The 25,502-nt window shown below is 35.8% G+C and overlaps 1 protein-coding gene across 6 annotated transcripts in view; it reads right to left on the reverse strand.

The window, feature by feature from the left end:
* SCN9A (sodium voltage-gated channel alpha subunit 9) overlaps positions 1–25,502 on the reverse strand; it is a 101,054-nt gene that overhangs the window by 53,037 nt on the left and 22,515 nt on the right. For 3 of the 6 annotated variants that reach the window (XM_032594430.1, XM_032594429.1, XM_032594428.1), the window contains 8 exons: positions 24,467–24,673; positions 22,606–22,893; positions 20,014–20,352; positions 16,877–17,006; positions 15,224–15,462; positions 12,968–13,141; positions 11,199–11,555; positions 6,385–6,861 (listed from right to left, as the gene is read on the reverse strand). In XM_032594430.1, the coding sequence (XP_032450321.1) occupies positions 6,385–6,861; positions 11,199–11,555; positions 12,968–13,141; positions 15,224–15,462; positions 16,877–17,006; positions 20,014–20,352; positions 22,606–22,893; positions 24,467–24,673 (2,211 nt within the window). Of the gene's footprint in view, positions 1–6,384; positions 6,862–11,198; positions 11,556–12,967; positions 13,142–15,223; positions 15,463–16,876; positions 17,007–19,980; positions 20,353–22,605; positions 22,894–24,466; positions 24,674–25,502 lie in introns of all 6 variants that reach the window. The other 3 variants (XM_032594427.1, XM_032594426.1, XM_032594431.1) reach the window with 2 other exon arrangements.

A 25,502-nucleotide genomic window follows, 5' to 3' on the forward strand; every position in this document is an offset into this window, starting at 1 on the left:
TTTCAGAGAGCCTCCTCTTTTTCCAGCTACCAGGAATGTTGGGGGCTGAAGGTTCATAGCTGAGTCCCTGCAAGGGAAGTGTCATGCAGAAGAGAGCTGCCTCACCCAAGGTTCCATCTCCTCCCCTGGGAAGGTGACTCGTTGGTAGGAGGGTACAAAGGCCTGACTCTCCTGCTTCAATTGGGACTACTCTAAAGGGTCATCCTAGTACCTATAGGAGACAACCATAGGATCAGCACAGGCCTCTGATGAAATTGCAGAGCATTTCAGTTTCTCCCTGTGCTCAATCATCTTGCTTCCCTCATTTCTTATAGGTGTTAGGTGTTGTTCCTGGTAACACTCCCCAGTAAATCTCTTACACACAGATTTCTCTCTCAGAGCTGGTATCCCAGAGAACCTGACTTTAGACTGACTCCCTGTATATTCTGTGGTTAACATAAATTAACACATAAAATCTCAACCTGTCTACAACTCTGACTTCTCAAGACCTAAGTTTCCAAATACATATTGTTCAGCATCACTTGGCTATCTTGCAAGTAGCTCACAATTAAGATACCCCCAAATTAAATTCTAAATCTATTCTACCTCCTAAATTTTCTCCTTCCCCTATATATATTTTTAATAGCACTGATATATATCCAGTCTTCTAAGATAAAACCTTTTGTCATGAGTCAGTTTGTATTTCCCAAAGGGGAATGTTGAAGTCCTAGCTCCTGGTCCACTTGAATATGACCTTATTTAGAAATAAGGTCTTGGCAGATATAGCTAAGATGAGGTCATTAGTGTGGGCCCTAATCCAGTATAATCAGTGTCCTTGTAAGAAGAAGAGAAGACAGACACACACAGGCAGAACACCATTTGATTACAGGGAATGTCAAAGATTAACAACCCATCATCATCAGAAGCTAGGAAAAAGCAAGGGAGAATGCTTCCTAGAGGCTTCAGAGAAAGTATGGCCATGCCCAGACTTCCATTTCAGACATTTAGAACTCTAAAGCTTTCAGAGAATAAATTTCTGTGCGTAAAGCCACAAAGTTTGTGATACTTTATTACGGCAGCTACGGGAGACGGATACACCCTCTGCAACAGCTCATCCACGGGAGACGGATACACCCTCTGCAACAGCTCATGACCCCTATATCCAGATCCTGAGTCCTTACATATTAACTCGCAAGTATCTTAGAGTGTATCCCCTTCTGCCACCATCATTCCCTTAGCTTGAGCCCCTATCCAATGTCCTTTGAAAAGCTGCAATAACTTCCCATCTTCTCATCTTCCTCTGGGGCTGAGCTTTACTACACTCCCCAAGGAAATTTTCTTTAGAAGACCAAGTTTGCTATGAACAAGGTATAATAAAAGACCCTAAAGTTTTCTCTTTCTGTTAAATAAAAAGAAATGTATTTTACTCTCTTGTCATGGTACATCAGGCTGTTCACTACCTGGCTCCAGTCTACCTCCTAGTAGGCAACCTCCTACTTCCCACCAGGTTCCCTTCATACGTATGTAATGGGCCTTTTTATATCTGGGTCTTCCACGTACACTGGGCTCTTTACCTCCATTGGAACAAACTCCCAACTGATCTGTAGAAAGAATTTTTCTTTTCAACATAAAAGCCCCCTCAAATGCCATTTCCTCTGTGAAGTATCCCAATTTTTTTTAAGGTTGGTTACACTCTCCTCTCTCCTGTCTGAATATTTTGTCCTAAAACTAAATTGTGTATTCATTCTCTTTTTGTATGTTTAATTATAATTTTTGTTTCTATACGTGTTTCTTCTCAAGGGCAGAAGCCTTGCTTTACTCTTTATCACTTAAGACAGTGCCACAGAGAAAGACCTTCAGCCTTCATTTAATGAACGAATGAGTGCACTAATGATGTGTCTTCCTCATGTCTAGCATGGATATGGTAACTGCAAGATGCTCAGTAAATGTGATTGAACAAATGAATAGCAATGGTTTACAGAAAATGTTCTCTAATGTATTCCTGTGCAATTTCCCCCCTAATGATTAAAGTTAATGAGGGGTTTATTTGGACTTTAGTTCCTTATGGAACATGAAATTTTGCATAAGTGTGTTTGCAGTGTTTTAAGGTGACACTCTCCTGAAGGAGGGAAGTTTGATTATGTGAAATTTGAATATTTCATTGACCTCCAAGGACCTCAGCTAGTTCCTTCAAGACTTTGATATAATGTTTCAAAACTCTAAAGAACTATTAAGTAAAGCTAAGTATCTGCCTTTGGCTTAAGGAGGCATGAATAGGGCATCTTTCTCTGAGGAGATGTTTACACAGAATGTTTCCTCTCTGCTGAGTACACAATATGAGCACATTCACTTAAGCAGCCTAACTAAGTAGATACATTTGTCAAAAGAGCAGTAAAGAAGTATTTGGGGATTAGATTCACAATAAATAAAGGGGCATCTCTGAAAGCTGTAAGAGTCTGTACTACTGTAAAATCATATGAGGCTGTTATTGTTTTTAAATATTTTGAGAAATAAATTTGGATTAACTTAATATTTTCCTCTGAAATTTGCATACACTTCCAAAGTCCATGTTACAATTCTATAAGCTGCTTCTTTTTTCATCTTTGAAGCAGAGAAGGCAGTAATCCATAGTGATAGAAAACAAAGAGAATGACTCTAATCATCTAAGAAAGAGCTCTCCATTAAAAAAATAGTTATTAATTTAGTGTTTTAGAGTTTTAAACATTGAGATTTGGCACAATTAAAAGAAAACTACACTTAAGAATTTAGTTAAGCCAGATGCCAATCACATTAATTGCAGGATGCGTGAAGTAATTTTTTTTTTCCCCTTCAGCAACTCTTAGCACAGTGCCTGGAGCATAATAGATCTCAACAAATATTTACTGAATGATTGGGTGCATTTCATGCTTCGTTTGAGGCGCATAGTAAGGAAGCACTTCATTGTTAATGATAAAAATCTGTGCAGTGTGTTATTAATGTTTCCTGTGTGCTTAGAGGACTGCAGTGTGCCTCAGGAGGAGGCTGATTTTGAGAGGGGCCATCAGATCAATGTCTGCATTCTGAGAAGCAGCGACAAGTCCCATGGGCCCATGGGAGATGACAGTATGTCTTTCTCAATTCTGAGATAAACTCTATCTTCAGAGAAATGCTGCTGTTCTGTTGCCAATTATTTCCTCAAAACTGTTTAAGTTATTTTACTCAGCACTTTATTTAAACTCATCTCTTTGGTCATCCTTTAGGAAGGTATTTTATTATAAAATGTTTTTACTTCATTCTGGAGTGTACTATCAGGACAAGGACACTTGCCTATCTGAGAGCTGATATTAGTAGAAGATGGAAAAGTGTCCATCAAGTGCAATGGGAAAATAGAATGCTAGGCCCTAAAAGAGAAGTTTTATGCTTGTTTGTTTGTTTGTTTGTTTGTTTTTGTTTTGTTTTGTTGACGAAGAGGGGGGAAAAAGGAGAGGTGTCCAAGGTCAAAGGTGTTTCTCTCTGTTCAAAATGCAGATTATTCAACAGGCAAAGGGGGAAATATCCCCGGCCCACGAATAAAGATAAAGATATCTCAGAAATCTGGGTCAAAACAAGCTAGGGATGAATTTAGGTTCATATCCCACACCAACTCAATCCATCATGGTGGCCACTGGGAACACCACTGATAAGGATTCTGAAGTGGCTTTCAGACTTAGGCAGAGAGAGTTCAAAGGATATGCCTCCAAACCGGCATGTGGAAAAAGCTCCCTGCATCTTTTACACAATAAAATTGTGAACCATTGATCTACATAATGCTACCTCTCTTGAACTGAACCTGCAGCAAATAGCTACTTACAGTCTATATGTGACCACTCGATTCCATATCATAATAACTGTTAATCAGGCACTTACTTTCCAGCAGACATGCACCTAATTATTTACGTACGCCATTTACTCTTCTTTACAATTCTCTTTTTCATATAAAGAAACTAATTTTTTTTTGTAAATTACTGAAGACCAGAGAGTTAGTAAATATCACAGCTAGAATTTAAGGCAAGTAGTCTATCTCCAGAGGTTGTATTCTTAAACATATCTATCGCAAAGTAGTGCTTAAGACTTAACTGACCTAAAGGTATTGAATCAAGTTATTACTTTCTGTTGGGTAATCAAGATTTATCCTTGGGGCAAGGTTCATCAAGAACATGGCAATCAGTATTTCAAGAATATCTTAGGCATGAAAAAATTAGAAAGTTGCAAAGGAGAGAATAAGCAGTTCACAAATATGGGAACTGAAGTGGAAGCTGAAGATTAGGGGAATTATAGCAGGGAGGTTAGCATGGAAGAGAAAAGAGGCACTTTCAATAAAGAAAATATGCTTTTTTTTTTAGTGGTCCAAGTATAAAAACAAAAACAAAACCAAGTCATAATGATAAACATTTAAATCTCAAGCACCTGGAAAGAAAGACTCCAGACACAGGGTTTCCCAGGTCACAACAACTTAATACTACCTCTAAGTTACCTAACAGATTTCCTATATATCTTGAACTTCTGTTATTTCTCAAGTCCAGTATATTAAAGTGGATTTGAATGTACTCATGCTGTGAGATATGTCATGGAAAACTGTTTATGAAAAAGGGCAAAGTTTTCAAGTCCACAACTTTAAATCTGTACTTCTGGATGATAATAATGGGGGTGAATTCAACAATAAACACAATGGCTTACATTGTTTTAGGGCTTACCAACTATTTCATATCTATGGTTTTTCAACTCTGATCTTCACTAGCAGAAACATGAGTAATTGAATTAGTTTCCCTTTCCACATGAGACCAAGCTCAGACCACTGTTCCTGAAAAGGGGTATGTGGAATCTGATCTTCCACCTTTAAGTTGAAATAACATCAACTTAAATTTGGAGATTTTGGATACAGTATTTCTTCCACGTAAAGGTTTTAAAAATAAAAAAATAAAAATCCTATCCTTCTTTTGTCATCTTGGAAAGAATTTCTTTGGATACTTAGAAACACATACTCTTAATTTATATACTTATGTATTCACTTAGTATTGAGGATTTACTCTGTACCAATTGGTCATATGGCCAGGAGACAGACAGATAAGCATGCGCGCGCGCACACACACACACACACACACACACACACACACTGGTATGTATCTTTATTCCAAAATCCACTAGCAATTCATGGAGAGCAGGTCTTTCTTATTATAGGGTTAAGTGGATAGAAAGCATTTGATAAATGCCTTTCGAATACTTTCAAATGTGACCTAAAGAAAGGAATAATATTTTTAGGTAATATCTTGAAACTTTAAAGAGATGCCATAAAAATATTTTGTCGTAAGACTCACTTATGGTTATTATATTCCATATTAATAAAATATAGTTCAATGAATAAAAACAGTAAACACTATCACTTTAAATATATGTGACCAGGTGTGGAGAAGGAGGATATAAAAACATTTTGATAAAAGGTTCCTGTTCTCGATGAGTCTATAGCACCATTTAATGAATACAATAATTTGTCCAAAAAATTAAAATATAAAGCTAAATAATAAATCCAGGAAAAGTCATAAAATTGTGTAGGGTTAAAATGAGTACAGCTCCTATCTCTCTGGAGAGAAATTAGGAAAGATGCAATAGCTACCCTTTTGATCACTCTGAGTACTGTTCTAAACATTTTACCTGTTAATTCTTGTAACCCTCACGCAATCCTGTGATGTAAGGACTAATAAATTTACCCATGAGAAATGTCTTAAAGATGCGCATAGGATTTTGACCAAGGAAGGAAATCCCAAGCAAAGTCAAGCACGATGCCAAGTGTTTGTGGTCCAGAAGGAGACCAAGCAAGCAGTAGGTGACACAGCTGGTCAGCTCGTGGGGGCCATGGTGTGAAGACTTTATCTACCGTCTATAATTCAGGAGACTTGGGAGACAAAGGATACTTCAAAGGAGTGACATGATTGGGATTGAACCTGAATAAAATTAATCAAACAAATGAACTCGAGTAGATGGAAAATGGAAGCAGAGACACTAGCTGGGACTCTGCTTGGTACGGTTTAGGCAGGAAGTAATGAGTGAGAAGGCAAAGGTGATGAAGAGGAGTGGTGGCTTCAACAGACACAGTGGAAGGAGACTGTATATGACTTCACAACTGATAACAAAAGGGGATGAAGGAAGGGAAGACTGAAAGGTACCCAGCACTTTCAAATCTAGCCCAGTAAGATTGAATCACTTATGAAGAACCAAGTAAGTACAACCGTTCAGAGGAACCTTTAGGAACCCATTATGTGAACTCACAAACAAAAGAAACTATCCATCAGTTTGCAATATTAGAAAGAACTTATCACAGCAAAAATCTGAAATTTCAGTTCATTGCACACTACTTATTCATATGAAACAACGTGCATAAAACAATCTTACCCCTTTGCTGTATTCACTATCTGAATCACTGCTGAGTTCCTCAGTATTCATATTTTCCAAATCAGATTCCCCAGGTGCAATCGGCACTGTCACTGTGAGGCTGGGGTTATGAATAAATGATTGACACTCACTTTCTTCCATTAAGTATTTGTCCACACTGCTTCCCAAACCACTGATTTTATCTTTTTCTTTGTGGAAATTGTGATCTTTGCTCATTTCGGCAAGCGTGCGGTTAGAGATATAGTTTTCTTTCTTACTATTCAGATCTTCTGCTCTTCCTGGGTCTTTGGGAATCTTCGGCTTTTTGGAGAATGCTTTTAGAATAAATTCACGTAAGGTTTGTTTCACATAATTTACTCCCTTCCTAATTCTGGCAACTGCAATCTGGAGGTTATTTGCATCGGTGTCTTCTTCAATTGCTGTAAGATTGTCTGAGCTAAATGAGCTCAATAATAAAGCCAGAAATAGGTTGAGGACCTATATCAAGAGAAATAGGGAGACAGGAAATGAAAAAGAAAATAAGCACACTTTTCTGAAATACAGGCCAAAATCCAAACCAGCATTAAAGATTTCTGTACTTCTTCACACATAGGTAAGAGCATGTGATGGGGCAGAGGACAGGCGGGATTCCTCATCACTCTCTCTGGAACCTAGCTCCTGTGAACTCTGGAGAGCAGAGGTCAGCCACACCCATGAAGGACTTAGCCTGAGGAGCAAAGAGAATGTTCCCTCCTCATTATCATTATGTCATTCTTACATTCATTTCTGCAGCAGGAGTCCCTTGGCCAAATTCCCTTTTACGGGCCTAAAAAGCCTTCCTAACGTTTACTATAGATAATATTTATTACCTGTGAGAAAAACTAGAACAAGAAAATTGTGATTAGTGTTTATTGTGCTGAAGTAACCTAGGCCAAGCTCGGTGTTCACTTTTCCCAGAAGTTAAATGTCAGTTTGTTGCAACAAATGGAACATAGAACACTTGCAAACCTCCTGTAATAAAATATTCTGTCCAAGAATTGTGCCAGCTTGCAACTTAATGAGGCTTTTAAAGCATAGAAAAGGGCCTGCCTACTGAACCCAATTCAAATGAGATAATGGCATTATGATTGAGTGGCTTTATGCCAATCATCTAGCCCTGGAAGAGATAATAAAAGGGGTCAGGACAACTCCTAGCCTTGAAGAAAAGTCCTGTTTGTGTGCAAAACCACTTGTTTTTCCTCCCTGAGGTAGGGGTCCAGGTGAACTCAACATTGTGAAAAGAAAAAAAAATTCTCACGGAGGGTTGAAAGTATTTACATTATATTTAAGTGTTGTTTTATGTAGGAAACAAAAAGGTAATTGAAACACCCTTTCACTAAATACTAAATACCCTTTCACATAAACACCCTATGAAGTGTCTTCATAGACAAAAACATCTACTTCACTAAATAATCAAATTTAGGTCAATCTGAGGAGAAGGGACTCACACCCTCACACCTGAATTTGGTCTCATCTAAAACAGTTTTTCAGAGACGTAAGTAGAAGAGCACAGGTTAAAAATGTCTATGTTAATATGTTTGATTTAAGAGAAGAGTCCAAGGGGGAGCAAAAAGAGAAAATCACAGAAAACAACTGTGATGAATCACTGAGGAATTCTGAAGTAGTTTACTTTCATTTTGGTCTTTATTGTCAATGAGAAAATGTATTTCATTATGAGATAACATGTTTGTGTGTGTGTATATTTAACAGGAATGTTGATGAGAAGCCAAGGGCTCATTCTACTACTTTAGCCTCCCTAATCAATGCAAGTGTTAACAGATTTTCTCTTTCTTCCTTTCAAATTTGTAATTAACTTTATTTTTTCCACATTTATTGAGATGTAATTGATGTATAAAATTGTGTAAGTTTAAAGTGTACAATGTGTTGATTCGATATACTTATATATTGCAAAATAATTACCACAATCATGCTAAGGAACAACCCCATCATGTCAAATAATTACCTTTTGTGTGTGTGTGGTAAGGACATTTAAGATCTATTCTTTTAGCAACTTTCAAGTATATAATATGGTAATGTTACCAATTACCATGATGTAAATTAGATCCCTAGAATTTATTTATCTTATAGCTAGAACTTTGAACTTTGGTCACCATTTCCCATGCCCTCCACTCCCTGGCCTCTGGTAACCACATTCTAGTCTCTGTTTTTATGAGTTTGACTTTTATAAGATTCCACATATTTCAAGAATATGCTTCATCACATCTTCATAAGGATAATAACAATAATTTTTATTCCATCAAAAATCATAACAAGACTCCACTATTTTGTTAAAATCTACCAGGTATCATAAATAACAATACCATTTTATATCACATATCCATTATCATATTAAGCAGAGAAATATTAATAAAATGTATATTTGATTCAACATTATCTGATTAATGTTCTTTGCCAGTTTCCTGGAATAGACTTGAGATTACTAAAATCTACTTTTCTGAACTACCCTCTAAAACTTATGGTTTTTAACCATTTTAGTTAATTGGTAGTAAAATGACTTAAGGCGTAAGTGAGAAAAAAAAAGTGAGAGATCTGTTTAGCATATAACTCTAATATGCAGAGGACTATATCAGAAATATAAATTTATGTGTCTTTCTTTTTAGATTCTAATTGTACATCAATGGTAATTCCTTATCCAAGAGTTGGTTATTTATTTTGTGAATTACACTTCTCTTATCTCTCATTATCACTAGCAAATAATGAACAGATATCAACATGAGGCAGTCATTACCAATTCTATATGGATTAAACATTCACCAAGATACCCCATCTATTTTTAACTATAAATTCATATTGCTTTTCAAAGTGTATCATTACACTCACACCTGTGTTCAAGCTTCAATATTGTATTATGTATTATTCAAAGACCCATTTCAAAATTCTTCTTCAAGTCACTATTTAGAACGTCTCTCCTTTTTTTCCAAGTGTCAAGAGCATTTTATTTTTGCCCCACTGCTAGCACTTACCACCTCTTCCTTACCTGGTAATTTGGTGTACCACTTTTCTATGTCCATAGAATGTAAGCACCTTGAAGAGAGGGACTAACTCATAGGTATGTATTTTTAATCATCCTGCAATACCCATATATTTCCTTTCACAGAGAAAGTACTAAAAATATTGAATGAATAAGTTCAGAGAGCCCAAGGAATCCCCCTTACTTCATACATGCCTGAGCGAGTACTAAATATTTAAATTAGTTGTGATCAGTGGCTTTGATGTGGTATGTTTTGACCTCCTGTATCTTATAAAGAGCTACATTTCAATATTTTTATGTCAACATTTTATAAGAAGTATATGAACAAGTCACATTAAAGGAGCTTATAATACAAATGTTAAATTCAGAAGAAGAACCAAAGAGAGAATATTTTATTTCATATTGGGAATTATAAACCTACATAAAACTAGGAAATTTATTACTACAACTGGAGGATGATTAATAATTACAGAATTCGAACTCATGGTGTCTATATTTTGTGCAGATCTAGAATTTGTATTGCATAATTTACTATGTATATGTCTAGTCATTTAATGGCAAGAAACAATACCATTTAGGATGTGATTTGATAAATGTAGGTTTCTGTCCTAGACTCTGAATTACTTTTGATATGGGGGCTTCAAGGACAAAAAAAAATTAGTAACTTATTTTCAAGCCAGTGGGAAGTGTAAGTACTAACCATATAGTTGTTACCATACCCTAGCTCCTGAGATACCTAATCCAGAGTCTGATGCCAAGCTGACAGACTAAACCAAGTCAACATGGTGGCTTTGAAAATTGAAGTCAGTGAGTCATGGAAGAACATCTTATCCCAATTTTCTCCTTTGGTAAGCTTGAAAATTTTCACCAATAAGTAGGTAGAAAGGAACAAACAAACAAAGAGTACAAGCCAAGAAAACACTAATGGAGACATGGAAGATCAATTGTTAAAGGGATATTATAGAGAAGTGGTGGGCAAATTTCTTCTGTAAAGAACCAGATTAAAAAAATATATATTTTGGCCTTTGTAGGACATAGAATCTCTAGAACAACTATTTAACACTGCCACTGCAGAGTAAAACAGACATAGACAATATGTAAATGAATAAGCATGTCTGTGTTGTAATAAAATTTTTCTTACAGAGCCTGAAATTTAAATTTCATATCATTTCTATGTGCCACGAAATATTATTCTTCCTTTTATTTTAACCATTGAAAAAATGTAAAAAAAAAAAAAAAAAAAGAAAAGGAAAAAAAACCCCAACATTCCCAAGCTTACAAGGCCATACAAAAACAGGTAGTGTGCTGGATTTGACCCATGAGCCATAGTTTCCTGATCTTTGCTGTAGATCAGGAAACTATGTCTTATTATGTCTGACTATATTTGACTGTAGTGCAATGGGACCAGTCCTTTCAATTGCCTTGTTCTGTTACAGCTTCATTTTTATTACTGTTAATTCAATCATATTCTGTTTACTAGTATGATTTGATATTTGAAAGGACTGTTAAGAGACATGAAAACCACAGATTTAATTCATATGCCATCACTATCAAAATGAGAGAATAAAGTAGGAAACCATTCATTAAAATAAATATTGTGAAAAATATAAATATGGGTTATCTGTCAGGGAAATTGAAACAATATTTCATTTTATTTTCTGTTTTTTTTCCTGTATTAAAATGATCAAAATTCTATTGCAATTAATAGTTTTATGTGTAATTAATCCTATAATTATAAAATAGTGATTGTCATATAACAATTTACTACGCAGAATTTTCAATGTGTGAACATGCGACTACATACCACTAGGTTTCCAATGACCATGACCATCATGTAGACTATAAGGCACATGGCTTGACCAGCGACCTCCATACAGTCCCACATGGTTTCTATCCACTCTCCACATAGCACGCGGAAGACAATCAGGAAGGAGTGGAAGAAATCATTCATGTGCCACCGTGGGAGTGTACAGTCTTCATTGATCTTGCAGACACATTCTTTGTAGCTTTTACCAAAGAGCTGCATGCCAACCACAGCAAAAATGAAGACGATGATGGCCAACACCAAGGTGAGGTTACCCAGAGCACCCACTGAGTTGCCAATGATCTTTATCAGCATATTCAGTGTTGGCCAAGATTTTGCCAGTTTGAACACTCGAAGCTAAAAGTAAACACAAAGCTTAATGTTAATTATTAGGAAATTTTTCAATTTTCAATGTTTCCAATCTTGAGTTTTGTTCAGAATTTTAAATTCTAAAATATTGTCATCATTACCTAGCTAAAATTGATTATTTCTATTTTTTACTTTCAGCTATTTTCAATATTCTTGTTATTTTGTTATGCTTGCCACAATATAATTACTACACATATTTTGAAGGAAGTTTAGGATTGCTATAAAAGCCTCTCATAATGATTTCAGATATTATTCCCTTTAGAATTGATAATTTATCCTTAATTCTATTTTTAGATAATTAAAAAATTTTTTTAATTTGAAAATAGTCTGATACTTTTTATACCTTTTCATATTGACATTGGGATAAAGTCCAACATGTTAGTGTGGAGGTTCCTCAAAAACTTAAAAATAGAACTACCCTATGACTCAGCAATTGCATCACTATGTTTTTACCGAAAGGATACAAAAATACTGATTCAAAGGGGCACATGCACCCTGACATATATAGTGGAATATTACTCAGCCATCAGAAAGAATAAAATCTTGCCATTTGCAATGACATGGATGGAGCTAGAGTGTATAATCCTAAGTGAAATGTCAGTCAGAGAAAGACAACAACCATATGATTTCACTCATATGCGGAATTTAAGACACAAAACAGATGAACATAGGGGAAAGGAGAAAACAAAGAGAGGCAAGCAAACCATAAGAGTCTTTTAACGACAGAAAACAAACAGAGGGTTGCTGGAAGAGAGGTGGGTAGGGGGATGGGCTAAATGGGTGACGGATGTTAAGGACGGTATTTGTTGTGATGAGTACTGGCTGTTTTATGAATCACTAAATTCTATTCCTAAAACCAATATTACACTATATGTTAACTAACTAAAATTTTTTTAAAAACTAAAAAAAAAGCCCAACATGTTAGAGAAAAATACTTTAAAAAGTCTTTACATTTTTTATATTTTTGGTATCACACAACAATCATTTTGGGGACAACAGTTTGATCTTTAGTTATCAAACTCACAAAGTAATGAACATATTGTAAGAACTGAAATTCTGTAAATGATAAGTTTCTTACTGTGAAATAAATTATTGCCTTACTAGTAAAGAAATATTTTATTTACCTGCTTCAATTATACTAGCATGTAACTGAATATGTCTTCAAGAGTCTAAAATTGATTCAAATTATGACTATGTCTTCAAGATGCTAAGATTAAAATATTCATGTGATTTTTGAGCTCTTTAAGAGCTTTTGCTATAGAATTAACTTGATTACACTGGACACCAGAACCTAATCTTGTCTTTTGATTTAAACTGCTAAAAGATTTAAATAATAATACAAAGCATTAGAAACACCCCTTTATATATGGAATACAATGGTAAGGTTGGTCTATATTTACCAGTCTGAATGATCGCAGAACTGACAGTCCTTCCACATCTGCTAGAAAAAGCTCTACTAAACTTAAAGTCACAATAAGGCTGTCAAAAATATTCCATCCTACTTGGAAATACTCATATGGATCCATGGCAATAAGTTTTAAAACCATTTCAGCTGCAAAGATCCCAGTGAAGACCTAAATGAGAAATACAATGTGTTTTTTCTGGTATTATGAGAAGTATAGAATCAAAGTAATGATGATTATTACCATTTGTTTAACATCATTGTGCTTCAGACAATGTGCCAGATACTCTACAAATGTGTTATCTCATTTAATCCCATAAACCTGGTAGTATTATTCCTATAGCTCCAATGTAAGCATTACAAGGTTAAAAAGCTCTAACACTCCTGTCCATTCTCATCATCTTTAGATAGCATTTTAGAGGAGCATATTAAAATTCCAGGTAAATAAAGCCATGACAATCAACACAGGCAGTTTTTACAAAAAAAAAAAAAAATTATATGGGTCATACTCTGGAAGAAAATGAAAAGGAAATATAGACTGACACTAAAATCTTGAGTCAGTCTTTTTGTTGGGTCTGACTACTCTTAGAGTAATAGAGAACATATTGACTCACTCTTTAAAGATTTATTAGTAGAAGAGGGAAAAGTATTTAATTGACACAGTGGGAGCTAAAGTAAGACTTTCAAAGCTTTGACACAAAAGTGCATCACAAAACATCATTAATTCATGACACTGGTATCAAAGGACTGACTTAAGAAAACAACACTGAAGGACCTGTTTATGAATCATTCAGGTTTGACTAGACTCAAAGAAGCTGACCAAAGAAGGCTCAAAGGGAAATGGTGAAGTCTACATAAGTGCCGAGTCCATTTAAAAATAATGCAGCATCAAGAAGACAATCAGGGAGTACCCCGCACTTAGGGTAGTGGCAATAGATAAGAAACACGATAAATTCTTTTGGGGTTCACAGTGATGCAGTCAATTCAGCAAGAAGGTACTGATTTTCATGGCCTGTACCTCCATCAACAATTAGAAACCAGATAGGCCTGTCTTTTTCCGAAGAGAAATGGAAGGAAAGAAGAATGCTCCCTCAGAGAGCATATGGGGTACATACATCACAACTAAAAATACAGTATATGGGAGAGAAGACTGACTCAGATACAAAGTCTTTGGCTTCAAAGATCAATTGGTTTGGGACCACGGCAAAAGTAAAATTATCTTACACAGACATTCACAAAGACATCCAGAGTTATTCATGATTTATGAAGTCATAAATGGGGACCCTTTGGCCATGAAATTGCACTTCTGCCTGCTTCATACAGATTCTCAGAAACTAGCACTTGTTGTTTGCCATAAGGCATTACTTAAGCCAGAATGTGACCAGCACTGCACATTTGAGAAATCAGTCTGGCATCTATTTGCCAAACAGGATCCTATATCTTCTTGAAGCCTACAGATCGTTTCTTAAGTGCACTTTTGTCTTCTGTGTCTAGTCCTACCATTTTAGCTTCTTGGTATTCTTATTCTTAAGACTTCTTTCTGCTGGTTGATTTAAAGCATGATGATGATAATAATAATAACAATAGGTTTAATTTGTTAACGACTTACGATATGCCAGGCTAATAAGTAGAAAGTGTTTATTCCTCTTAACAATATGATAAATGAAGTGTTATCATTATATTATAAATAATACATTACTTTTCTTATTTTGCAAGTGAGGTATTTTTATTTTGTAAATGAGAAAATTAAAGACATATTTGTTCAAGGTCATATAACCAGTAAAAGGCAGAATGAGAATTCAATTCCAGGACTTTGGGACTCCAAAGGCCCAGACACTTCACTATTATGCCAAAACAAACCATCCACAGTTTTTCTAAAAATATGTGGGGAATGTACTCACAAGGCAGCTGCAATATAATTATAAAATAGGTAATTATCAAATTTTCAAAGTGTTGCTTCAAAGAGACATTCTGGCAGGAAAAAAAAAAAAAAACAACACCATCAATTCCCAAGATGGTGACCCCCCTTTGGAAATAGTATTGTTATAGACCTCTGCACTTCTGCAAAATTATTTTAAAGTAGTATCACCAGAAACTTGACTCTGTACAATGATTCATATTGTGAATTCTGGATATGGATAATTATGTAGCTACACACCCATCTGAGTTAAAAAAAAAAAAAAAAAAAAGAAGTGACAATCATGACATCCAAGGGGAAGAACTATGGGTACATAATACACATTTAGAGACTCACCAAATTTCCTACAGTGAGTACGTTTTTGAATTCATCAGTCATGGGGTGATGCTCCATAGCCATAAACAATGTGTTTAAAACTATGCAAATGGTAATAGCAAGATCTACAAAAGGATCCATTACAATAAAATAGACAAGCTTTTTGAATTTTATCCAATATGGAGAACAATTCCAGATCAAGAATGTGTGTGCAAATCTGTACCACCAAGGTGGACATTTCTGTCTGGATTCTTCAAGTTCTGGGGGGAAAACCAAGAGAGAGCATGAAGTCAATCGTTTGTTTATTTTATTCCTAACCAGGTACAAATCAGCAGTAGACTTTAACACTGAAACAAGTCTTCTGTTTAGACTTTGCAAATTTAACAGTACTGCTTCTATGAAAGCATAATATATTACATAAAAATCTTCTATCATGATGTTCATTTACTAGACCAAGTGTAATTTAGGGGAAGGCAGTGAAATTAATGACTCAAAGCAGATAGAGGCAACTCCTAGAGAAACATACACCTAACATGTGATGGTAAACAGGAGAACCTATGTTTTCTTTTTTTACTTTTTCCCTGCATATACAGAGAAAGCACATGGGAGTGGGGGTGGGGGAGAGAGGCAGAAGGAGAGGGAGAGAGAATTTCACCCAGGCTCCACGCACAGTGTGGAGCCCCACATGGGGCTTGATCCCATGACCTGGTGATTATGACCTAAGCAGAAATCAAAAGTTGGACACTCAACTGACTGAGCCACCCAGGTACCCCAAGAATCCATGTTTTCTTAATGGAGAAATATATATTTTCCATCAATATATATATTTTCACAGGTGAAATCAATCTCAGAACCAAGAGACTAGAAATAATTTATGGAGTGGCTCATTCAATAGATACATCATACCATAATCTCTTTTATTTCTCACCATTAAGTTTAGGAAGTGGGTGGAAGCTTTGTCTGAGGCCATCATGGTATGAAAGCACAAGGTGGGACCTGGGGCATATTGTAGGGGGAGAGGGTGGAAACCAGCACATTGTAAAAGTTGCCACCCTGACTCGCTTCTCAAGGTCTAACCACTATATGTTCTCTAAATTGCTTTCTCTAATGCCTTTTCATCATAATCTTAACAGATGTTATGTCACAGATTACCATTTTATAATTTTGCTGAATGTGCTCAGAGGCAGCCATTATAGACATCTGGAAGTATATATTATTTTCTTGCATATTAGATGGTAAGCCCAGAGACTAAGTTTGTAAGATTATATAATATATATATATATAATATATATATATTATATATGTTATATATTATGTTATATATATATGTTATATAATATTATATATATATATTATATATATATTATATATGTTATAATATGTATATATAACACAGCCCTGGTTAACCTAGCTTTCTTCATTTATTATCATTAATTATCTTTGAAAAGTCTTATCATCCAATACCTTTAATCACACACAAAAAAACTTTATCAAGTTTTTTGAGCACATAAAGACCATTCCATTAGTATCCATTGGTTATCTTTACCATTGTTTATAATCATTTTTTATTCTTTGAATTCTTCCTAAGAACTTCATATACCTATTTAAGGCTAACCGGGGTTTATATAAATTTTGTTTAAAAATCTGTATGGGTAAGACAGCATTATTACATACCTTCTACAGTGTTTGTTAATATGCTTACTCTACTCATTGCTCTTTGTCTTAGATGGGGATCATTCAACATATCTTCAGAAAGGAGATAAGAACTGGAACGTCTTTTCTTGTGTATTTGGTTGGTTGTACCCTGAAAGAATAAAAAAGATGATTAATTAAAGTTCTAAGAATATAATTCTAATAAATTATAGGTGCAGAATAAAATTTTGCTTAGGTAGCTGTAGTGAGTAAATAAAAGTAGAAACTAGGCTGCTGGGTTGTAATCATAGCTCTGCTACTTACTGGGTATGTGTCACTGGAGAGTTACTTAACTCCCATCTCAGTTCTATCATTGGTAAAATGGAGATGATCATAGTATTTGCCTCATATTCTCGCTTTGAGGATTAAAAGAATTAATGCTTAGGAAGTAAAAAATAAAACAAGCTGCTTTTCTTGTTGTAATCACTTTCATTACCTATCTTTCTGGGTGTCGAATTTATTCAGATAGTTTTACCATGTAAGTGTCCTACATGAAACCAGCTAAACGTGTATTGCAGTGATGTGTGGTAAAGGGACAGAACCTTGGTATTCTCTGATAAATTTCTATAATTATTCTTTGTTGAGGTAACAGAATTACATGGAGACTGTAATGGATGTTTCTTATTACCAAGGAAGATCTCATGAATTGCTCTGAGTGGATGAGGATAAATGACTCAGCGTGAAAAGGACGACGGAGACTGGTGGGCACTGTAGCAAAATGGAGAATGTAAGCTCCATCTGAAAGAGGTGACCACTGTTCAGCTCTAAAGGATTGTTGCCATGCAGGAATATGAGCTCAGTCTTACCAGGTGCACTCATTTTTGTGTGAAAATGTCTTGTTTTTAAATCTTGGCAACTAATTCAAAGTTAAAACACTATGCTGGTTCAGTGCATGCCAACAACACACACACACACATACACAGCTCACACATACATATACACACAAACAACTATACAATTCTACATGTATCACCTATCTATCTGTTTAGGTGTGGTATGTGTGGCATTTACGTATGTATAGATACACACACACCACTTTACAAACATGTAAATATAGCTCTAGTGTTTTAAAGTTGTATAGTTGTTTAGATATACTTATATGTGTGTGTATATCAAAACATGGACACATGGGCATAAATGTATGCATGTGTGTCTGTCTGTATGTGTATGTGCACAGACATCCACACACACATATCTGTAGCTGGCTTTTTACGGAGATCTTTCTATTTGATACAGTCTCTAATCTACTGACTTTCAAGAAATGGCAATTTTTTTACAAGTCAAACAAGAATAACACATTCTTTTTCATGTAGACACGTTTTAGTTGTCAAGGTTATATTATCTGTCATGCAGTTTTTTTCATCTAAAGTGTACATTTTGCCACACTATCATGTTTATTGCATTTCTGTTGAATCTTAGAGTATACTCTAGTTTTGTAGTTTGTTTCAGGATTTATGGTAATACTGATTTTTCTACGGTAAAAGTAAAGTCTTTAGTGAAAATATTTCATTTAAAAATATGAAATAATATCCAAATCTGATATAAATTATATGTTTCACAGATAGTACATCACTGAAAAGCAAAACACAGCAAAGATCTGATTCCATAGAATTTAGCATGCTCATTCGACAAGGAAAAATATCTTGGCCGAAGGCCCAAAGCTGAATCATGCAAGCACAGAGGTCACTTGTTACCTAAAAAGCACATGCAGTCATTCCAAATGAAATATGTATGTGGCCATGACTTTGATGGAACTTTATTCTCGCTAAAAATATATTGTCTGAAAATATGAATATATGAATACCTAGCATGAGTTCAAAGCTTGTTAGGTCAGTCAGAGCCCCTACTGATCTTTAGTAATGCAATGTAACAGTGACTGGCCTAAAGAGGTAACCTAGAAACTCCAGAAACCAGAAAGATCTCACTTTCCCGCCTAATTAGACACTTTCTCTACTGACTTAATTACTCCTAAACCCTTGAAATTGTTGCCTTGGAATCGTTGTTTTGTTTTTGCTTTTATGTGTGTATGTTTGTATTAATGTATATAGTTTGGCTATTATATTTTTATTGGTAGACTCCAGACCACAGAGTTTTTGTTTTTGTTTTTATCTTATTTTAATGAAAAAAGTTTCATTTATGTATGGGGAAAAGCATAGCTATTCTAAATTATTTCTAAGTTTCAGGGCACCTGGGTGGCTTAGTTGGTTAAATGCCCAACTTCAGCACAGGTCATGATCTCGCAGTTTGTGGGTTTGAGCCCCACAGTGGGCTCTGTGCTGACAGCTCAGAGTCTGGAGCCTGCTTCAGATTCTTTGTCTCCTTCTCTCTGCCCCTCCCCTGCTCACACTCTCTCTCTGTCTCTCAAAAATAAATAAACATTAAAAACATTAAATTATTTCCAAGTTTAAAAGCCTAGCACACATTGGAGAGAGAGCAAAAATGTGGTGGGTTAAGAGTGCAAGCTCTGAAACAGAGAGCCTGTTTGAACTTCAGGACTACTGTTTACTAGCTGAGTGAACTTGGGGAAATTGCTTTGCTTCTCCATGCCTCAGTTTCCTCCTATGTAAAAGAGGGATGATAATATATCACCTTACAGGGCTATTATAAATCCTAAACACATGTTTGCTATTATTATTACTATTATTAAAACTCAAGATTCTTTGCACAAGGTATATATTAAACAGTATCTTCAGAAAGATAGCAGTAGGTGGAAAGAATCCAAATTTCCTTAGAAAAATGGGACCTATTATCAACTAATAAAGATCAGCATAACCAATGCATTTTCTGTGCTGAGATTTATGTATATATATCTATGTCTTTTATACATTGTTTTCTAAAGGGATGGCTTATAATATGGAAGTAAATATAAGTTCCTTTTTTAAAACAATGCAGTTTTAAATATCTTTGAATTAGACATCTACAGCATATCCCATGGGGATTACATTAATGAGGTGAAGGTGTGTTTCTGTAGTAGCGGTATTGCAAAATGCAGAGCCATTCACAGGACCCAAGAAGGCCCCTCTAGCAGATGGACTGATGCAAGAACAAGGGCCCAGCCAGGCCTGAGCTATTTAAAACATCCTTACGCTGTCATCAGAAGTTGCCTTATCTATTATCACCTCTGGCAGAAGCTGTCCATTGGGGAGCATGAGGGCTGAGGGTCCATCAACCAGGGAGACCACACCATTGCAGTCCACGGCACTGTGCATCTTCCCATTCACTGGCAGCACTGGGGGGGACCTACTGGCTTGGCTGATGTTACTGCTGCGCCGCTCCCGAGGTCTGTGGGGCACAAACAGTGAGCCCCTCCTGCTCTCACCATCCCCGAAAATGCTATGCTCGTCGTCGGCAAACTCAGTCTCAGATCCAATGTCTTTCCCTCGGCCTTTGAAACTAAAAAGACTCGTTCTGCTGCTGCGCCTTGCAGAAAACAAGGAGCCTCGGATGCTGAGTGGTGACTGCAGGAAAAAAAAAAACAACAAAAAAGATTACATGTAGCCATGTATCTGCTGAAGCATCTAAGAATAGAAGTGCACATTACTGCCTCTGAGACCTCTGAGCTGAGGCCAGGTGGCTCTGCGCTGGTTGAAAAGAAACATATTAAAAAATAAAGCAATTCAGCAGGAAGACAAATTCTCCCAAATAAGGGATGAAAAGACTGGAGAATTCATCCTTTCTGGAGTAGGTACATTATTTATTACTGTATAGGTCTCTCCTACTTTGGCCTACAGTGACCTCGCCATGCTTTCTACCCCACTGTTTTTGCTACAAAGAACGTACCACTTATAAAAAGCATTTGGTATTCATACCTGTTATTTAGCTTTCAATATATCAGTCCCTAAGTTCCGTAAGTAATTGAAACTCTCTTGAGGCCGAAGGGCACACTGTGTGCTTCTTTGCATTCCAATGCTTGCAACTCCACTTTACATGTTGGAAGCTCAGTCAAGGTATGTTAAGAAAGACCTTTCAATGTCAGTGAGTTTACAAGTCATATAATACTAGAATTTGAAAAAGAGATTGCCCAACACCAAAGAGGAGGAAAAGTCGCATTTATTGAATTCACGGCCAGGATAAACCGTGTCCATAAACAAAACTGAATGTTTATTCTTTGGAAGTATCTAATTCAATAAGTGCTAGTGCTTCCTATGTAAAGGACAAAGTGGCAGGCACTCTGAATAATGGAAAGCGAGGATAACAAAGCCTTCGCCTTAAATCCAGCTTGTTTTGCTCTTGTCATATGTCTTTTTATTGATACCACATGCTTTCAAGTTCTGTCTCCCCAGCTAAATTATAAAATCTTTGAAGGTAGGGACTCTGATTTCTATGTGTATCTGGAAGCATCTTACAGACTCAAGTAGTAGAAGGTAGAAATTTTATTGTTTTAATTATTTTTTTCTTAATGTTTATTTAAGTTCAAGTTAGATAACATACAGTGTAGTCTTGGCTTCAGGAGTAGAACACCATGATTCATCTCTTACATATGACACTCAATGTTCATCCCGAAAAGCACCCTCCTTAATGCCCATCACCCATTTAAACCATCCCCCCACCCACCTCCTCGACGGCAACCCTCCATTTGTTCTCTGTATTCAAGAGTTTCTTACAGTTTGTCTCAGTTTTAAATGAAGTCATAAATGCAAAGGACAGTAATTGTTAAGTAAGGCACCAAAGAGCAAATGGGAGAAGTGGTGAGGGCAGAGGCAAATTTGTGGGATAAGTGGCATCTGAGCTTATGAAAGAAGAATGGGTGCTGCCACACCAGGAGGGAAACAAAGAAGAAAATCACCCCACTCAGAGAACACCACATGTACTAAGTAACAGAGGTACAGGGCATGTATGTATGAGTGAATAATCACGATGGACTGAGGGTACATGAAGGTAGAGAAAGGTGGGAAATGAGGCTGAAGCCAGTCCACAACATGGATAAGATGTAGGTCTTGTTCTATAGTCAGTAGTTATTCAACACAGTCAGGGTGTTTGTTTTGTTTTGTTTTCTTTGTTTTTCAAGTTGAGCCAAGGGACAGCTTTGTTTTGTAAAAGGGATTTGGGAGTGTTGTATGAGAGAAAACAGGCTAGTATTTAGGAGAAGGGAAGCAACTGTTCATCTTAGAGTTCTGTAGGCAGGGAACCCTGAGATATGGAGGTTTCAGTGGAAAGAGAAAAAAGAAAAAAGGAAAGAGATATTTTACACAAGCAGAAATAACAGACTGAGCGATTACTTATTAGTAGTTGATGTAGTCGGGGGTAGAGGTTGTTTAGTGTCTCCAAACTTTCCAGCTCATGCACTGATATTCTGCTGGTACCATTAGTTATGGTGGTGAAGAAAAGTGGAGAACCTAGTCTGGGATTAGTTTTTAGCCAATGAGGCATTACCAAATACAGACTAGATAAAAATGTAAAAGTTAATATGTTGTGTAAATAATTTCTTCATTTATGACAGTTCTCATGAATATTCTGTTCTGAAAATGTTTATCGGAGAAGATATGACAATGTTGAAACTATAGGCTCCTTCAAAAATAGTCCAAGTTAAATGGAAAACTATGCACATCTGTGTTCTTTCCATAAATGTCCAACAATCAATAAGTTTTTACCTAAAAATATACCAGTGAAGTCACTCACTCTCCTCTCCTAAGATCCTGTTACCTCAAGGTAACACATTTTGCTCTATAATCCTAGCCCTGGCAATAAGCATTTGACAATTGCAGTGGTACCTGATTAGGGGTAGACAGTCTCTTTTCACGTGCTCGCCTATGACCTTCAACCCCAAGGTGGAAGCTTTTTCTCCTGATACTCTCCTCAGACTCCGATTTGGACAATTTCTCATTGTCTCCCTTTTCTTCCCCACTGGCGAGCTTCTTTTGGTTCTTTTTCCTTCTTCTGTTTCTTCTTTCTTTAGCACTTTTAGAGCTCAGTTTGGATGTTTCAGAAGAACTCTCAGAGAAGCCCATAATTCTGCTTCTCCCAATACTTGTGTACTCAGCTGCTGCCATTGCGATTGCCTGTTGGACCAAGAGGTCACACATGTGGTAAGTCATTTCCGAAGTCTGGGAAACTCTATTATGGGGTAGGCACCTCTCTACCATGAATTTAATTACACTGTCCATGTAATCATGTCCCTTGTGCATGAAGTCATGCCTTTTTTTTATTTTTTATTTTTGTATTGTAACTAGAGAGCTTACAAAGCATATATTTATTGCTTCTCTTGCATTGTGATAAGGCCCCATTTTACTTTGGCATTAAACTAATATATACTATTCCTATATTTATGGTAAAACAATTTAAAATGGTATTTATAAAAGTTTTACTAGGTAATTCTGTAACATAAAACTCACATAAACCATATAATAAGAAAATTCGTACATCTTTTTCAGGTAATTAACTCATTACCAAAAGAGTCAGGCACTTAGTTTAATGAAAACTGAATTGCCTGAAAACAAAAATGAATTATTATAAAATGAATGTCAAGAAAATGAGAGACTTCTAAGGGTTTCCTAGAAAATCCTGGATGACATACTGTTAATCTTTTATCAAAAAATTAAGTTTTTATTATTAAAACATTCCTTGTAAAAATTTGGAAAATAAGGACATTGTGAATAAAAAAATAAAAATCACTCAATCCTAATTATCAAAATACTGCACTGAACATCTTTCTCTATCAAAGTTTTCTACTTTACATATTACTACCTTTCCCCTAATAAGTTAGACATTTTGAAGATATTTAGGTTGAAATATCAAACAAATTTTATTTATTTCTATTTTTTTTTTGAAAGTTTATTTATTTATTTTGAGAGTGAAAGTAGGGGAGAGGCAGAGAGAAAATCCCAAGCAGGTTCTGCACTGTCAGTGCAAAGCCCAATGCAGCACTTGAACTCACAAACCATGAGATCATGACCTGAGCCAGTCAGATGCTTAACTGACTGAGCCACCCAGGTGCCCCCAAACAAATTTTAAACTCCTGCATAATATTGAAATTTTTGGTTCTCTTGGTACAAACCTTCTGAAACTTTTCCACTGAAGTACCCTCTTGGAGAGAGGAGTAAGGAAGAATACTCAATAATTTGTACCTTAGCCTAAAGTGCCTACAACTGTAAGTATAAATTTTCTTAACATCTCATGTTTTTTATCTTAAAACTTCTTGCCACGTTAACAAAAATTGATGCACATTTTTCTTTCTACTCCATAGAGTATCTGTTATCTTTAACACTTAAATAATTTTCCCTAAGCTTTTGTATGCAATTGCTACTCTGGGGAAACATATCGTATATGTTTTGGGACTTTGCATAATGCTATACATACTGAGGAATTATGGATAACAGGTTTAGGAGGAATGGCTTAGAATATTCTCTGTGCTGGAGTGAGCTGATTATGGGGAAAGGTAGAATGAGACAAATACCAATTCTAACTCAATCCAGAATTGGTTCTTTGACCACCCCAGAATGAAAATTCAGCGTATGTTAAAAAATCCAGTAAGGAAAATCTCGTGGGGAAGGCCACAGAGCCTCTGCTATGAGCCTCTGCTATTCCCCTTTGGATTTCTACTTCTAGGGAGAATTTTACACCAAACAATAATACCTCAGCTTCTTCTTGCTCTTTTTTAAGACGATCTAACATCTGTTGAAATTCTAACTCCTTTTGCCTTGCTTCTTCGATGTTTGCCTGGTTCTGTTCCTCATAGGCCATGGCAACCACAGCAAGGATCAAGTTTATTAGATAAAAGGATCCCAGAAAAATCACCACAACAAAGAAGATCATGTAAGTTTTCCCAGCAGCACGCAGTGTCTAGGGAAAAATGGAAATAATTATTTTAATAACACAAAGATTTTTGGTAGATTATTTCAACTTGAATGGCATATTAGGCATGGGGAAGTTGGGCAGTTCAGTATAATCTCATGTTATCAAAAATATAAAGGAATAAAATTACACCTCCATGGAAAACAATCAGTATTTAAAATACACACTTTTTCACTACAAAGGATATAGCAATCTATTAAACTTGTATTAAAATTAGGTATGATTCTTCACTATTTTTAAGAATAATAATCCTGGATTAAAAAAAATGTTTACTTATTTATTTTTGAGAGAGAGAGAGAGAGAGAGAGAGAGAGAGAGAGAGAGAAGTAGAGATAGATGGTCAGAGAGAATCCCAAGCAGACTCTACACTGTGAGCACAGAGCCCGACATGGGCTCCAACTCACAAACTATGAGATCATGGCCTGAGTCGAAATCAAGAGTTGGACCCTTAACTGACTAAGCCACACAGGTGCCTCAGTCTGGGATTTTTTAAATCTGCAGTCTGAAAATTACTCAAAAAGGAGCTACTCTGCTCATTTTCAAATTAGAGAAGCAGATAGTATCTGTAGTCCCTTTGACTGATAAAGAAAGTATCAATGATCATATATCATGTTCACACAAAGTAGCGAGCCTAATTGAATGATCTTAATTGCTTGTCTACTCTTATATTTACTTTTAATTAATATGTATTAAAAATTTTGAATGCAACATATAGTAAAAAAATTCAAATGGTATAAAAAGATAATTACACGAAAAATATCTCTCTCCTATCTCTAATGCCTACTCATTTCCCTTTTCTATCAGTTATCATTGTTAC

This window comes from Lynx canadensis, chromosome C1 (genome assembly GCF_007474595.2).
Source record: "Lynx canadensis isolate LIC74 chromosome C1, mLynCan4.pri.v2, whole genome shotgun sequence".
In the NCBI taxonomy this organism is placed as follows: Eukaryota; Metazoa; Chordata; class Mammalia; order Carnivora; family Felidae; genus Lynx; species Lynx canadensis.